The following is a 15,145-nucleotide window of genomic DNA, read 5'->3' as shown; positions in this document are numbered from 1 at the left end:
TTTTTGCAGAAATATTCTGCTGCTTATTACAGTGTTCACACTTTATGATACATTATTACCAGCGTTATTTAGCAAATTCAAAACTGTGTTTTGTTGTTTTGTGCATCTTATTTTTAGAAATAATGTTTGATGCCTAAGTGTAGCTGTATCACATTGTCCAAATTTTCAAGTCTGCTTTGGCTAATTGTTCATTTTTGGAATCGATTTTAAGATGCTTAGAGTTTATTTAGTTCCTTATTTTTTTTGTCATTGCCTATTTTTAATCCTTGGTTTTTTGCTCTACAAAAACGATTAATTCATTCATTTATTCATCTTTGCAATTAAGGGACATTTTCTTTGAGCGTGTGCCACTCATTCTTGCAAAACCTTTATCTTTCTTGTTTTGTCTTAGTTTACTTTTTTTGACCTTTACGACCTTTTCCTGCTTCAGGGGGGGTGGAGGGCACTGTGCTGGCTTCGCTAGCCCCTCCAGTCCATCTCTCAGGGGAGAGGCTCGGCCTGACTCTGCTGGTCTGTGTGGTGAGTGACTTCAGGAGAGGTCACCTGGAGATCAGCTGGAGGTCAGCCTCTGATGAGGAGTACACCAACGTCACTCCATACAACGGCGCAGTAACCAGGAAGCATCGCGGCCACAGCGCCGTGGCGACGATCACGGTTGTCACCAGCAACTGGCCGTCCTACAGCTGCTCTGTGCGCCGCAAGAAACACTCAAAAGCCAAAAAAAGACACCGCATCGCCTCAACAGGTAACTCTGAGTTAATTTAGTCATAAACTTGGTGCAACAACACTTTGAGTTAGTTTCCAAATCTTCTGTTCCTATAGGTGAAGATGAAACGTGCGACAGTGATGAAGAGATAGAAGGTAAAACATTGTGAAAGGGTCTCACTGATAATTTGCTGGTGTGCTGAGCAGATTCAACATGTTTACGTCTGGTTTGGTCTCCAGATGTTGCTGTGAGGACGAACGCTGTGGTTGTGCTGTATATGCGGCTCCTTCTGATGAAGATAATAGTCTTTGATGCACTAATGACTATTTATCTTGTTGTTAAGTGGTAAGAGTGAGTCACTGTAACATTAGTCTTCATAAGAAGTACATCACATTTAATGGAAAAGAGTGGAAAATTTAATCAGTGAATTCAATAAAGGCCAAACTCCTTAGTTGGACTGTTTTTGTAATCTAAAAGTGAGGAATGCATTCTTTTATATGCAAGAAGGTCCCAGCATCCATTCATCCATGTATTTATTCTTTTTTTTATGCTGTGAAATTCAAATATGCCCAACTCCTGCAGCTGGGCCACTGGCAGGTAGTTTTGATGAAAGCAATGGGGATTCAAGATAGCAGATCCTAAAGTATAGGCTTCATTTATGAACATTTAGCCATTTTAACAATTGAGTATCTCCACTTCAGGGCTCCATTTGGTCTGGTGAGTTTTGAAGAGAATTAAAATAAAGCATCTGAATTATGATCTTAATTTGTTTTGCCCCTTTATGTAAAGTTTCAATGGTTTAATTCAACTGTAGCCAAACGTCATTGTTTTTATACAGTAACCCACCTGAGACCAAAGTGATTATTTACTGGCAAATTTAGTGATTTGTTGCCTCTAAAAGGCTACTGTAGGTGTCAAAGGTATGACGTGAAAGACCTTGGGAACATTTTTTTAAAAACCTTTTTCAGAAAAGAAGTTTTATGTGTTTGGACCTTTATGGAATTTATTGATTCAGTTTCAGTTTACAAGGTAATCCCAACGAAGATTTGGATTAAGATTGAATTCTTTTGCTATTTTAAACATAATAGGTGTTAAAGCTTTTGCATTTTATTTCTTTCAGAAAAAAATTGTAAAACAGCAGCACTTTTATTGAGTTAGTGGCTATATTCACTATTTTACAATTTATAAATAGTTTAATTTTACCAATTTTCAAAATGCAAACGAAACCCAGTATGTTTATTTATGAAGAGAAGAGAGAAACCACTAAGTCTCCATATTAATCCAGCTGTTCCTGATAAATTATATATTTCAGGATGAAGAAAAAAAATCTCAACAAAAATGTTTCCTTTTTTTTTTTTAGATGTTTGGAAAAGAAGAGCTTTGGATACAGAACGTGACGCTGAAAAGAAACCAGAGCAAATGAAGCTTCTTCTTTTGTCAATTCTGAGATGATTTCTTACGCCTCAAGAAGAAAGGAGCGCTCCATCGCTTTATGGTTGACTTCACGAAGACGGTTTACCGGGAGTTTTGGGGAAAGCTACAGGAACAAAACAAGTAATCCTCAGGAGTTTACTGCTTTGAACTGGAAGTGGCGCCTTTTTTTTTTTTTTTTTCCCAGGTGTTTCTGTCTGTGGCAGTTGAAATGAGAGCCTGTTTGTGAGGCCAAGTCTGATGGTATCTGATCGAAACATAACCTCACACAGGTGGATCAATGTCTGCATTTTTTGTGTGCTTTTTCAAGATGTGTGTGGAGCTCCTGAGTCTAGTTTTAATAAGTCACAAGATATGAAAAAAACTTAAAAATTAACAAATAGAAATGAATGGAATTTCTGTTTAACTTTCCGATGCTTTAATAACAAAAGATTCAATGTATTTTTATATTTTGGAAAAATTACACCAGGAAACATATGTCTGAAGTGTTTGGTGTAGTCTTGTGTTTGTGCATTTTTCCTAAAACATGATTATGTTTTGGCTATTGTAGCACTGGCAATATGTTTAGAGTGTAGAAATCTTAACATCCCACTCAAGAAAATCACTTTGGACTTCGTCTAGTATGTGTTTCTTTGTTATTAAGTTTTGTGTAATTCCGTTTAATTCAATATCCTGCAGTTTAATGAACAGTGATTTAATGTTTAAAATGTGTTTTAGATCATTTCCCTTCCAGGACTGCAGAAGAAACTGGCCATTAAATCTAAATTTGTCACATTTACCTGATGGACTGCAGAGGTTTTGTTTATTATGATATTAACCCTTTCATGCATGAATTATGATCCTTGTGTCAGGATTTTTCCCCCCCCATTTTTCTTAAAGCATAAAAAAGATAAGAAAAAAAATTTGTAAAAAAAAAAAAAATCTTTTTATTTTTTTTAGGTGATCAATTACAATTTTCTCCAAATACAAAGTTGTTATTTGAAAAATACATCAGTAGTATTGTTCTTTAGGGGTTATTTGATGTCACAATTTTTTTTTACCTGCAAGAGTCGTGTACTGTAGAAGGAGGGACCGGGTCGGTCTGCAAACTGTTTTGTCTGTCGGCCATATTGGATTTAACAACAATCATTTCTTGCATTTGCAGCTGATGGCCAGTAGTTCATATTGTATTTTATGATGCATTAGTGTCCACTTCAGCGGTCTGTGTGCATTTATAACATAAAAAAACCCACAAGAAGCACAAGAAAATGGCTTTTAGATAGCGGTCCACTGTAGAGACGATTATGCATGAAAGGGTTAACAACCAGTTCAGCAGGCTTATCCCGATTTTATAGTTCACGTTTATAAATATTAAATAATGCATGCCTGCTTTGACTTTATCATGTTTAAATGAAAGACCAGCACACACATCGTTTCTTCCTTTCTTTTAGTTTTTTGAGCGCTCTTAGAAACACACTGACGTAGCAAGGGAGTACCACTAGGTGGCAGCACAATCACGTGTGACATTTTATTTAAATAATTATCCAACATCAAGAATATGGAGCTTAACATCCTCTACAGGACACTACGTTCATAAATAAGTTAAGGTATTTCAACACTGACCAGTCACTCTTCACCAAACCGACACTCACATAAAGAAAGGAGTTCACACAATGGCTAAAACTAAAGCTGATTGAACAAACTGGGAATAAATATACAGAATGTTACATTTTTGAAGGAGCAGAACAAATTCTACAAGGCATTGATTCCCACATCACAGTGCTTACACAGACACATTTCATGATCTGAAGATCCTTGAAATACCTCCAGTATTTTTACTTTTATCCCAATATGGAGCATCTTGCTGCAAGATAAACTGGTTTACAGTATCAAGTTTTAGAAAGAGAGGGGATGAAGGTGCTGGTTTGGTGGGGAGTCATGATTCATGTGTACATTTGACATGCCATTTGTCTTTGGTAAAAATCAAAACAAATAACGGGTAGCGCAGCATAATGCAGTCTGTACTTTCCTGTGAGATGTCAGTCTCTGGTACATGATAGGACCTTTACTGGAACTTTTAATAATCTTACTGGTTCCCTTCCAGGAATCTACCCCGAGGATCACAGAGCTTGCTCTCTGAAACTTACTCTGGATGTTTTGCGGAGCTTACCAAGAAGTCTCCTCATAATGTAGCTACGTTGTGAAAGTACGTTTCAGAAAAAAAACTCGCAAGAGGACATATTCTGTAAATTCTTGGAAAGTAATCAGTAAATTTCAAGAATATTGCAGGAAAGTATCAGGTAAATCCTTGGAATCCTAAAAGAAAGTTGAAGGAAGGTACCTAATAAGTTCCAGAAAGTACACTTTGAGTTCTTGGAAAGTTTTGGGGAAAGTGCTTGGCAAGTTCCAAAAAAGTTCTGAAAGGTAAGTTCTTACTTACAGGAAAGTACAAGCTGTTTTATGCAGTGCTGTTAAACAAAACACTAAAATCATTACATGTTGGCAAAGAGGCTGAAACAACTCTAATGTGAGTCACATAAAATAAAGCAAACATTCATCAGCTGTTAAAAAAAAACATCCAAAACTCGCAAACATACACACACACACAGCTGGGATCAAATAGCAAACAAGTAGTACTGATGGTATTTGCTGCAACAACAGATCTAATACATTCAACAGAAAAGCTCACATTAAATGACTTTAGATGAGATGCTGACTGACCCAGATCAGCTGCTGGAAGAATGGTTCATTTTAGCATCAATGGCAGCTCCTTGAATTCAATTCATTCTGAGAGGAGCCAAAAATAAAAATAAAAAACTCGAACAAAAAAAGGAGCAACCAATACTTGAATAGTTATTGGTTTTTTGGTGAAAAAGAAAACAAACACTGACTGGCATTGTGTAAAAAATGTTAAAATAAAGTGCTTTTGTTAAAAACAAACTTCCTCTGACTGAGGTATTAAAAAAAAAAAAAGTCACATAAAATTACATAAACAAAACAATCTACACACGATCACATTGTGCACTTAAGGAAGAAAAATTAACTATTTACAGATGATTCACCCACACTGAAACATTTTTTCTCATTGTCAGTTGCATTCGATGATTCGGACTCTGCCAGGTGAAATGCAGGTAGTACTGCCAGGCTTCCCCGTGCTGCTTTTTTCTGCGTCAGTGCTCAGTATCAGTGCTCAGCTAACCAAATCCTCTCTAAGCTCCTTTTGTAGTGCACATACTCGGGCCTACATGCATTCAGGCTCACAGGGACCGCCATTTTCACACGAATACAATGCTCAGAGCACACAGCAGGAGCAGAGCGAGCTTTTTGATAAGATGAGAGTCTGAGTGGAAGTAAGAGGCTGCAGAGCCACGGGGGTATATTCTCCATCTGTCCCGGTGTGGATGAAGGCTCTCCATGTCCTTCTGGGCACTGTGTGCAGCTAATGTGAAGTTAGCGTCTCCAGTAGTCAGGAGATCAAACATACAAGAGTGGAAGTAGATGTCCAGGACTTCCAGCTGCTCGCTGCAGCGCTCCTTTGCCCCGTCCATGGCAAAAACGTGTGTGGCACCGTGGGGGTATGCTTGCGTCTGTGAGGCGTAGCTGGGCCGGCGCAGCTGCTGTTGCTGCAGGCCGAGCGCAGGTGGAGAAAGCGGCAAAGGCAAGTGTCCCGCCTGGTCGATGCGCTCGCTGCTGGGGCAGCCGTTCAGGCAGAGCTGCAGGTCCTGTGTGTCATCGTAGGCCTGAGCCATCTCCTCTGGGATCCGCACGGCCAGCGTCAGGTAGCGCCCCAGCTGGCGAATGATTACAGTCACGCCGATGTAGCCGGCATGCAGCTCCACGTGGCGCCCGGGGCTGCGTTCAGAGATCCACAGAGCCCGCACCTTCCCGGCCACGCCGTCAGCCCCGAAGGAGGTGTGGATAGGGTCTCCGCTGCTCACCGTTCCATCATCGAAGGCAGCAGGTAGGCTGTCTGTGACGGCCTGGTAGACCCGCTGGTCTGTGCAGCCCTCATAAGGCTTGAAGATGATGGTGATCTACAGTGAGAAACAGGAGGGAGACAGTTTGCATTGTCAAGATTCAGAATCAGAGTGACAAATTTGAGAAGGAGTCATTCCTGTCAAATTATTCTATGATGTGACTGATTACTAATCTGAGTTATCTGGTTTGGCCACCTGCTCTGCAACAGCAGTGGTTGGGAGCAGGTGGGCAATATGGATTTAGAATATTATCACGATATTTTGTGGTACTATTCCGATAGTGATAAAGATTTAAAAAAAATATTATTTACTTATTACTTATAAATGTATAGCTGTGACTGCATGGCACGGCATTAATAGCAGCACAAACACTAATGTTGTTTTTGAAAAACATTCGCGTTTGAAATAGGCTTCCCCAGAATGCCACTTGCTGTAAAAAGTATGATTTATATGAGTGAACTCTACACAGTAACTGCATTTATCCATAATTTTGAATGTATTGATACATGAAACTAATTGTGGAGGAAATGGCAAAAATAACATTTCCAATCGTACTCTCAGTTTTTCATTTATTCCATTTACCATCCTTATTTGAAATTTGTCATGACAACAATAAACTTTAATTCTTATCATGGTAAAAAGAAATTCACAATCAATGATAAATGATAGCGATACGACACAATACAATGCGTTACAATATGCTACGATACAATACGATAAATGCCATCTAGAGGTCATTTCAACTGTTTCCGTTTTTGGACACGTTTTTTTTTGGTATTTTTTTACCAACCAAGTTAATTGAATCCAACAGGTACAGCATATTGTACCAGCTTTACCGATTTTCTGTAACTTATTCTAAGGCTTCAACTAGAAAACGTGGATGTTTGCCACAAGTAAATAATATCAATCAGCAGTAGATCGTTTAGAGTTTGGTTTGATCTGGGGTCATAATCCGTCAAGATGAATAGGATTAGAGTGTTAAGACTGAGCATTTTAGTCGCAATTTAACTGTGTAATTCCTGAAAATATGTACCGGTAACTAAAATGAAAAATTAGTAGTGGTTTACAGAGACAAATAAAATAGCAGAGCATAGGTACAAAACGGTCAAAGGTCAAACTGACCCTGAGCTCGTCCAGCTTGGCAGTGATTGACATCAATCGAAAGAAAAGTCTTAAATTTTCTCTTTAATATAAACATGAATCAGGTCAAAGAATTCGTGGGTGTAATTATTGCCAAGGATTTATTTGGTGCATATTTGCTAACTCTTTCTTTTATTTTTTTTGTCTGTGTCTGTTGTTAATTAGATTTTTCCAGAATAAAATTAGTTGAAAATATTTTTGAACTAAGCAAATCAAAACCTAAAAAAATTCTACATATTGGGTTCGTTTTGGCATTCATCACTCAAAAGAGGAAAAACGAATCCATAGACAGTGAGCTACAATCATCTCACAATATTTCAGGAAGGACTTGATGACTTTCTAACAAGTTGTAATTTGACACAGCTATGAAAACATGCTGACACATGAACACACTCTCACACACACCCCCGCACGCACACGCACACACACACACACACACACACACACACACACACACGCACACGCACACACACACACACATGCTCTAGGGGCGTGCAGACACAGCGGTGGATACAGGGTGTGGTGTGTGAGCATTACGGTTAGCTCCGGCATCACAGTTCCGGTGAATGGCTGCTTTGTTCACATGACAGCCGTGAGGAATGAGGCCTGGCAGCCCATTAAGCCTGGAGGGCTGTTAATGTGGGTGTATATGAAAGTGTGTGTTTGTGTGTGTGTTCGAGTCTAATAGTCGTGACTAATAACTCGCCCCACCTCTGACACAAGGTCAAACCTTTAGCTGCGAAGTGTAGAAAACCTGCTTTTTGCTCTCCCTGCATGCGCGAGTGTATGCCACGCTGCTGGTGAGTAAGTGTGTGTGCATGTGCTTTAATAATTAAAGCTATCCACTAAGCTAGAGAGGGCAAATCATCGGGGGAAACATCAACATTGCTTCTTTAACACCACAAAGATCACCTTGTGCAGCTCGTCCTCCGTGCAGTGCTGTGCACAGACGTGCGTACGTGCATCTTTGCTGTTGCACAGGGACCTTTTAACACACACAGAGCTTTAAGCTGACTGCAAGGAGTGCTACTTGTGAACTTATAGAGTCCATATTTCCTTACATAGACACACAAATGCTTCCAAATGCACTTGTAAGTAAACAGTGGCTCCTTTCACGCATCTCATTCCGCCAAATTAGCGGTCAGGCTATATGTAGCCGTTAACCAAGTTAGGTTTGCTGCACTGCTGCAGTCACAAGAGGCGGTCACAAGATCGAGGCCGCTTGCTTTGCACCTGTGTGCCTATGGAAGCCAGAGACACACAAAGGGAGTCTGGAAGAGAGCTAAGTAGAGCAAGGGTGTTTTCTGGTTTCCCACTGATAAGATTTCTTTTTGGGTGGCACAGAAACGTGAGAAATAAAAAAAATAAACACAGAGAAAAAAAAACGATGTCTGCCTCACTTTCTTAGTATTTTTTTCTCTAAATACCAGGATATTACAGATGTGTAGAGTTGGGTATAGAAATAAAAAATCCAATCTTTTTCTAATGGACTGTATTATATACTTAACACTCTTCAGTGTGGGCACTGCTACTGAGGGGAGAACATTCAAATTTACCCATTTTCAATACTACGTCAAACAAAGCACAAAGATGTAAGATGCTAATTTAAAGGAAGTTGAGGCTCATTTAGGTTGCTAAAGAGCCAAAGAAGGAACAAGAATATCAGTAGATTGTGTTATGAAAAGTTGCTCTGTTTATCTTTTTTTATGATTATTTCAACAACTGTCTGTTTATAGGACACTTGGAAAAGTTGGAACCCTTCCTGAAGTCTCAGCGAATGTCGCAGTGCTAGCAGAAGATGCTAAACACAGTTTAAAATGCTAACCCTGTGATCACTTTGTCGTTGTTGTCAAATATTTGTTAGCACTCTTTTACAAAACTGTTCTTTCCAACAGTGTGACACTGAGTCTGCTCCTGATATAAATAATTAATGCAAATGGCAGGAAAGCTGGAACAAAAATTTGCTGGAGAAATCACAACTCTCTAAAATTTAATGGTCAAAGGAACAAAAAAATCTGAAGAAAAACTCACAAGATAGTCGGATTTTCAAAGTTTCTCACCTTGTTGGTTGCAGTTGCACTGGAGCCAGGAACCACAGGAACATTAGTGACCTGCACCGACAGATAGTCATTATCGATAAGAGGCCACGCACCCTCCACCTTACAGGTCTGGAAGCTGTCCTTAAATGTCCTCAGATGCGGGTCTCCAAACAGCCCACAGAACAAGTAGCCGGGCCAAGAGCGGCTGTGACCATGGCCATGAGAGTGGGAGTGTGTGTGGGTGTGCTGGGTGCGGCTGTGATAGTTGCAGGGCTCATGGGGGATCTCGGGGTGCACGGAGGGAGTTGGACCATCTGTGGAACAGCTCCTCTGGCTCATGAGGTCTGAGATGCCCAGGAGGGCCGAGTGGAAAACCAGGTTTCCCCGGCAGGCCTTGGCTGTCCTCTGGGTGCAGGCTGAGTATGCGCGCAGAGCCTTGCAGAACTCGGTGTCAAAGCCATCCACAGCGGGCGTCAGGTGGGAGGTCAGGGACACAAAGTCGGTGGTGCACTTCTGGATCCGACACTGGGTGGTAGCCACCTGACAGTGACCTGAACGGGACAAACAAAGAGAGTCAGAGGTCCCCTTTTAAAAGACAAAATGAATATGTTTGCATTAGCAAGCCAGCCATAAATGTCTGATCACTTAGATCTAAACCCGGTCTTTTATGAAGGTTGGTGTGAGTCTTTGATCTTAGACTTCCCAATGCTCTACTGTGTTACAGTCCAACCCAATAAAAGAAGAAAAAGAACCAGCAGCCAATTAAAAGTCTTGATCAATCAGTACTGCCGCTTTGTGAGTGCAATAAACCTGAAGTGTAATAAACCAAAGAGCGCCCAGACAGGAACGATGAAGCAACTTCATTCCAGTAGTGAGATAATACTGCCTGGAGAGCCAAGAAGCGTTTAAAACAGAGTTTCACAGAGAGATGGAGCAGGAAAGAGCCGGTATGCTGCACGTACAGAGCTTTGCAAAAATATTCCTAACCCCAGAACTTTTTCACATTTTATCACACTAACCATAAATTGTAATGTAAATATGATAGAACAACAAAAAGAAGTGTTCGCTTGTGAGTGGGGAAAAGAAAGAAACATGATTTCTGTAAACTATTTACAAATAGAAATCTGACAGGATACCATGCAGCTAAGAAACCCATGGCAACTCTGGAAGAGCTGCAGAGATCTGCAGCTCAGGTGGGAACAACTACTAGTTATGAACTTCATAAATAGGAGTTTGAAAATGAAAGACGTTGAAAGAAAGCAATAAAAAGCCAGTTTTGAACTTTGCGCTAGGCTACGAGAGAACACACAACAAATGTGCTCTTATCAGAGGAGACAGAAATGTAGTTTATTGACCTCGGGTCCAACACTGAACATCACGTTGAACCCATCATCACCATCTTGAAGGATGGAGGAGGGAGGATTATGCTGCGGGGAGACATTCAGCAAGTTGATGGGAACTTGAACTAACTAATCTGGGAAGCATACCATCGAGTTCACCTTACACCGGTACAAACTGGGTTAGAATGGCATAGTCAAAGCCTAAACCTAAGTCTAATTCAGACTGCTTCAGAATTATTCTTCTAGGTCTTGAAAGGAATTTATTTGAGCCCAATCGTCCGTTAGTCATATATATTTCGCACAACTTTTCAACAGAAATCTGAAAAATATGTGGCCATTTTCATAGTACATGTGCAGATACACCATGTTTAATTGCTGCATCATTTCCCTCCTCCTTTACAATTAGGTACTAATTTGTGCTGGCCAGCCACATAAATATTCCAATAAAACACTCAAGATTGCAGCCATAACGTGACAAATTGCAAAAAAGTTCAAGGGGAATGAATGCAGCGTATTGTCATGATTTATGGAAACTTTGATAAGTTGTGCGTTTGTAACCCTCACTTTAAAAAGAATAAACACATGATCAAAAATTCACCATCACACCATCGGGAACTGATTTCTTGGTCTGAAATTGTCCATGATTTTATATCTGCGTCCACATTTCCGAGTGGAAGGGGGGTCAAAACAGCCTTTTGTATCGCTGATCATCAGATGTACAGAGAGAGTTAGAGCCAGAGAGAGATTAGAGACCAGACCTAATGCATCAGTCACGGCGTGCTCCTATTAGATTAGCCCGGGAAGAAGGAGAGGGAGGCGAGAGAGGGGGGCCGGCTGCACACAAACACAAGCAGAAAAAAAAAATGGTGGTACGACTCTGATATCTGAGCAAAGGAAGAAAAAACAGGCAAAAATAGGCACCCTACATCAGTTTCACACAGAGATTATTCCTAATAAGTAGCAAAGACGTGTGAAGCACTTGTGTCCCACCATGTGAGGGCAGTGCTGCTCCGAGTTAAAGCGATTTAAAATCAGGGTACAGATGTAGAGCCCCCCTTCTCGCAGCATGCTTCAGAATCTCTCCCCTGCCTGTTAAATACTGACACCAACCTCTGAGATGTGCCCGCACGTACACGCACAGGCTGCACAGACCGTCTGAGCTGCACTGAGGCTGCATTGTGTCTGTCCAAAGGCCTACCTTCTTCCTCCTCCTATCGGACCTGCAGCACCCGAACGTCGCTGCAAGGGGTCTGAGGGGACGGAGTTCAGATGGTTTAAGGTTTGGGAGCTATGATAAATAAAAGCTAAAGGGATTTTTCTTGCAAAGAAGGCTGTTTGTTCTGCAGCTCAAACTTCTGCCTTTAGACATCTTTTGTGTAGTTTTTAGCCTTGAAGACGACCCCTGTCCAGGTTTAATAAAAACAAAGCCATTTAAAGTCAGGTGTGGTAAGCCTGACTAATCAACCCCAACCACCTTTCCATTACATCTTGATAAAAGACAGTTCCCACTTTACTCTGGAACCACAATTTTACATTATTATATTCAAACAGAAGGGAATATCATCTTTTATTGTTTATTGAATTAACTCAATTGACCTGCAAAGATTAATACAGACAAGAAGCCTCTGAAGAAAAGTTTGAAGCAGCTCCAAACGAGTCACTGAAGCGCCGTCATTGGATGGATTCTGGGTTTCCATAAGGAGATTTTCATGTGATAATTAAATATGTTCCGACTATCTACGGTTACTTATTAAAGAGAATTATCTTATCTTTGTTCTCGGGGGATTCTCGTAATCTTATTAGGTATTCATAGCTGTTCTTTCAAAAGAAAAGCCAATCTATGCATATAAATAAGGAACTTACGCTAAAGCCAGGAAAGGTGGTGAATACTGAAAAGGCTTAAAAATGTTATTAAGAGGAGAATAAAGAAACCTCTGTGGAAGGATCTCATGTGTTCAGAGGCTTGTGTGTATTATCCCCCTGCAACACAGTTTCTAATAAAGGCACAATAGGAGTCAGAACCTTCTATATTTCTATTATTTTCAATTTTCTTCTTTACTTCTTCCATTATTGCACTTGGTCCAGCTTCAGGTCACCAGCTCCCTGCATCCCGAGGCAGCTTCTCCACCATCAGACAGAGGTCAGGAGACCCAGACTCAAATTTATTTATCTGTTCTTTGTCTCTTAACATTTCCTGAGCTGCAGAGATGAGATAAAAAACCGATCTTCTGGGATTCTCTGCCGGCCGAAGGAACGGCTTGTGAAGTGCTTATTGATCACCTTGTTGTGAGCGCTCTCTCACGTTCTCTACCAGCACGCACTCACCGAAACTCCGCCAACAAAAGCCCCTGCTAATCCAGACGTTCATTGCTTTCCTGTGCAAACACTCGTGCAGCTGTCAGCCGATGACATGTCTCAACAAAAATAACACAAACAAAACATTATTCACACCTTTCAGCAAATAAGCCGCTCTGTTTGTCTCACTAAACCAAATAATACACATTCTTTCCTGGTGAGGCATGTGTGGCAGGAGGTGCCGAGAGGGTTTTCAAGCAAGCTGGGCTCTGTGTGCTCCACAGGGCCTAGTGTGTGTGCAGAAAGAGAGTGGGGGATTGTCCCGCTGCCGAGCAGCGTTAAACTATACCCAGGAGGTGTGATTGGCCAAAAAAATAAATAAAAATAGCCAAAACAGAAAAAGACATCAAAATGCTTGGGCAAAAGGCAAAGTTGTGGTGAACATTTGATTCTCAGCTCAAATATGTGCAAATTAAACAGTTTCCACAATAAAAGATTAACTTTAAATATAACAACGAGAAACTAAATTAATCTTTGATTACTTTTAATGCTTTCTTCTCCAACCTAGATGATCCAGTTAGAATTAAATACCACTTTGTGGTGTCTTTGTTTAATGTCCAGCAGCGCTGCAGACTGAGTGTTAACTTGGATTTCAATACATCTGTTATGTATGGGCAGCAGTAGAGGTAGCAGCCCTGTTTCCCCCTTCTCTTCCCCTCCTCCATGAGCCATTAAGGGGCAGACAGGAGAATGACGGCCCAGGAGAGAGGAGGAGAAACTCGATCCGGGCTCAGACTGCTGCACTGCCGCTTTGGAGAGAGCCTTTGTCAGGCAGCAGTTGTGCTGGGCCCCGACGCAAAACCCTTACAAACGCTGAATAAAACATCAATTATTGGAAGTCTTAATAAAGCACGAACTGAAATAAAGTTCTATGATGTAAAGTTGCCTAAAAATACGGCGAAGTGCACAAGTAAAGTGTAAAATGACAGATTCGGCGCGGGTTTGACCTAAAGATTTGAGAGGGTTACTTACCTATGTGAGCCCCGCAGCAGAGACCGATGATCAGCAGCAGCAGCGGCCGGAAGCGGCGCACCGCAGACGGGGACGCGAGGCGCTCAGCCCCGCGGTAACAGCATCCGGCTCTCCCCATCCCCGTCCATGCAGGGCCAGGAGGGGAGAGTGGACAGGGTCCCAGGGAGCGGGGACGGGTGGTGTCCAGGCCTCTTCACCTCCTCTTCTGTCTCTTCTTCTTCCTCACTCTTTTCTCCGTCCTCTCCTGCTCGGGTGCGTAGGGGCATTAAAGCACAGCTGCTCCGCGGAATGCAGGGCGGAGGAGGAGGAAGAGGAGGAGAAGGCTGAAGGAGGAAAAAACAGAAAACAAAGTGCGAAGTCACTTTCCTCCGACGACACTTTTACTTTTCTGCCAGCTTCCACGTGTTTTAGGAGCGCTCGCTGGCGGTCCGACTTTTTCCTCTGATTATGATCGCTCTCCCCTCCTCTCCGACACCCAACAATCACATCTCTCCCTCCCCTCACCAAACAGGGATTTCTCCTCCACTCTCTCCTCTCCACTCCCCTTTCACTTTCTCCTCCTCCTCTTCCTCCTCCTCGTCCTCCTCGCCCCCCTCCCCCTCTGGCTCTCCAACAAATCAATACCGAATCAACCAAACCCTGCTGGCGGAAAACCCGCCTACCATGAGACAAGAGGATACAACTTTAGCAGAGAAGACTCGGCAATGACAGTAGCAGCACAGTGACAAGCGATAATTTCATTATTGAACGCAACAATAATTTTGGAATTGAACAGTTAATTTCTTCAACTGGAATATTGAAACTCAGTGGCACCCAGTGACTTATTTCAGGAGCATTTCTGTTCATATTCATATAACAGAACAAGAGAATACGTCAACCTACTAAAAAAATTGTCTTTTGTACAGTATCTGTTCCTCTTCTTCTCCATATTCCCTCTGGGGTTTATAGGTCAGGTGAGTTTGTTGGCCAGTCAAGCACATGGGCAGTTTGGCAAAGAGAGCAGGTGTCAAGTCCTACTGGAAAATCAAAACAGCATCTCCAAAAATCTCTCATAACAGTTTGAAGGAGCTTGGCCTCATTCCTCATAACAGAACTGATCGAGTTTGCTTCTAAGCACCTTTTTTGCTTTGCAATCAGATTTTATCAGGGATTTGAGATGGCCACTCTTCTTTTAGCTTCATTCAACTTGGTATACTCTCATAATTA

At 41.5% G+C, this 15,145-nt stretch overlaps 1 protein-coding gene across 1 annotated transcript; it reads right to left on the bottom strand.

Annotated features, from left to right (window-relative positions):
• Nucleotides 1–3,561: 3,561 nt before the first annotated feature.
• rgmb (repulsive guidance molecule BMP co-receptor b) lies at nucleotides 3,562–14,456 on the bottom strand. The gene is made up of 3 exons (XM_008418805.2): nucleotides 13,940–14,456; nucleotides 9,294–9,823; nucleotides 3,562–6,150 (listed from the first exon to the last, which is right to left on the bottom strand). Exons 1-3 carry the CDS (start codon nucleotides 14,055–14,057, stop codon nucleotides 5,392–5,394), a joined length of 1,407 nt encoding a protein of 468 aa, XP_008417027.1. The 5' UTR covers nucleotides 14,058–14,456; the 3' UTR covers nucleotides 3,562–5,391.
• Nucleotides 14,457–15,145: the final 689 nt, after the last annotated feature.

Source organism: Poecilia reticulata, linkage group LG9, assembly GCF_000633615.1.
Source record: "Poecilia reticulata strain Guanapo linkage group LG9, Guppy_female_1.0+MT, whole genome shotgun sequence".
NCBI classification, from domain to species: domain Eukaryota; kingdom Metazoa; phylum Chordata; class Actinopteri; order Cyprinodontiformes; family Poeciliidae; genus Poecilia; species Poecilia reticulata.
Note: the sequence above shows the minus strand (reverse complement) of the source record. Positions and strands in the feature narration are given on the sequence as shown.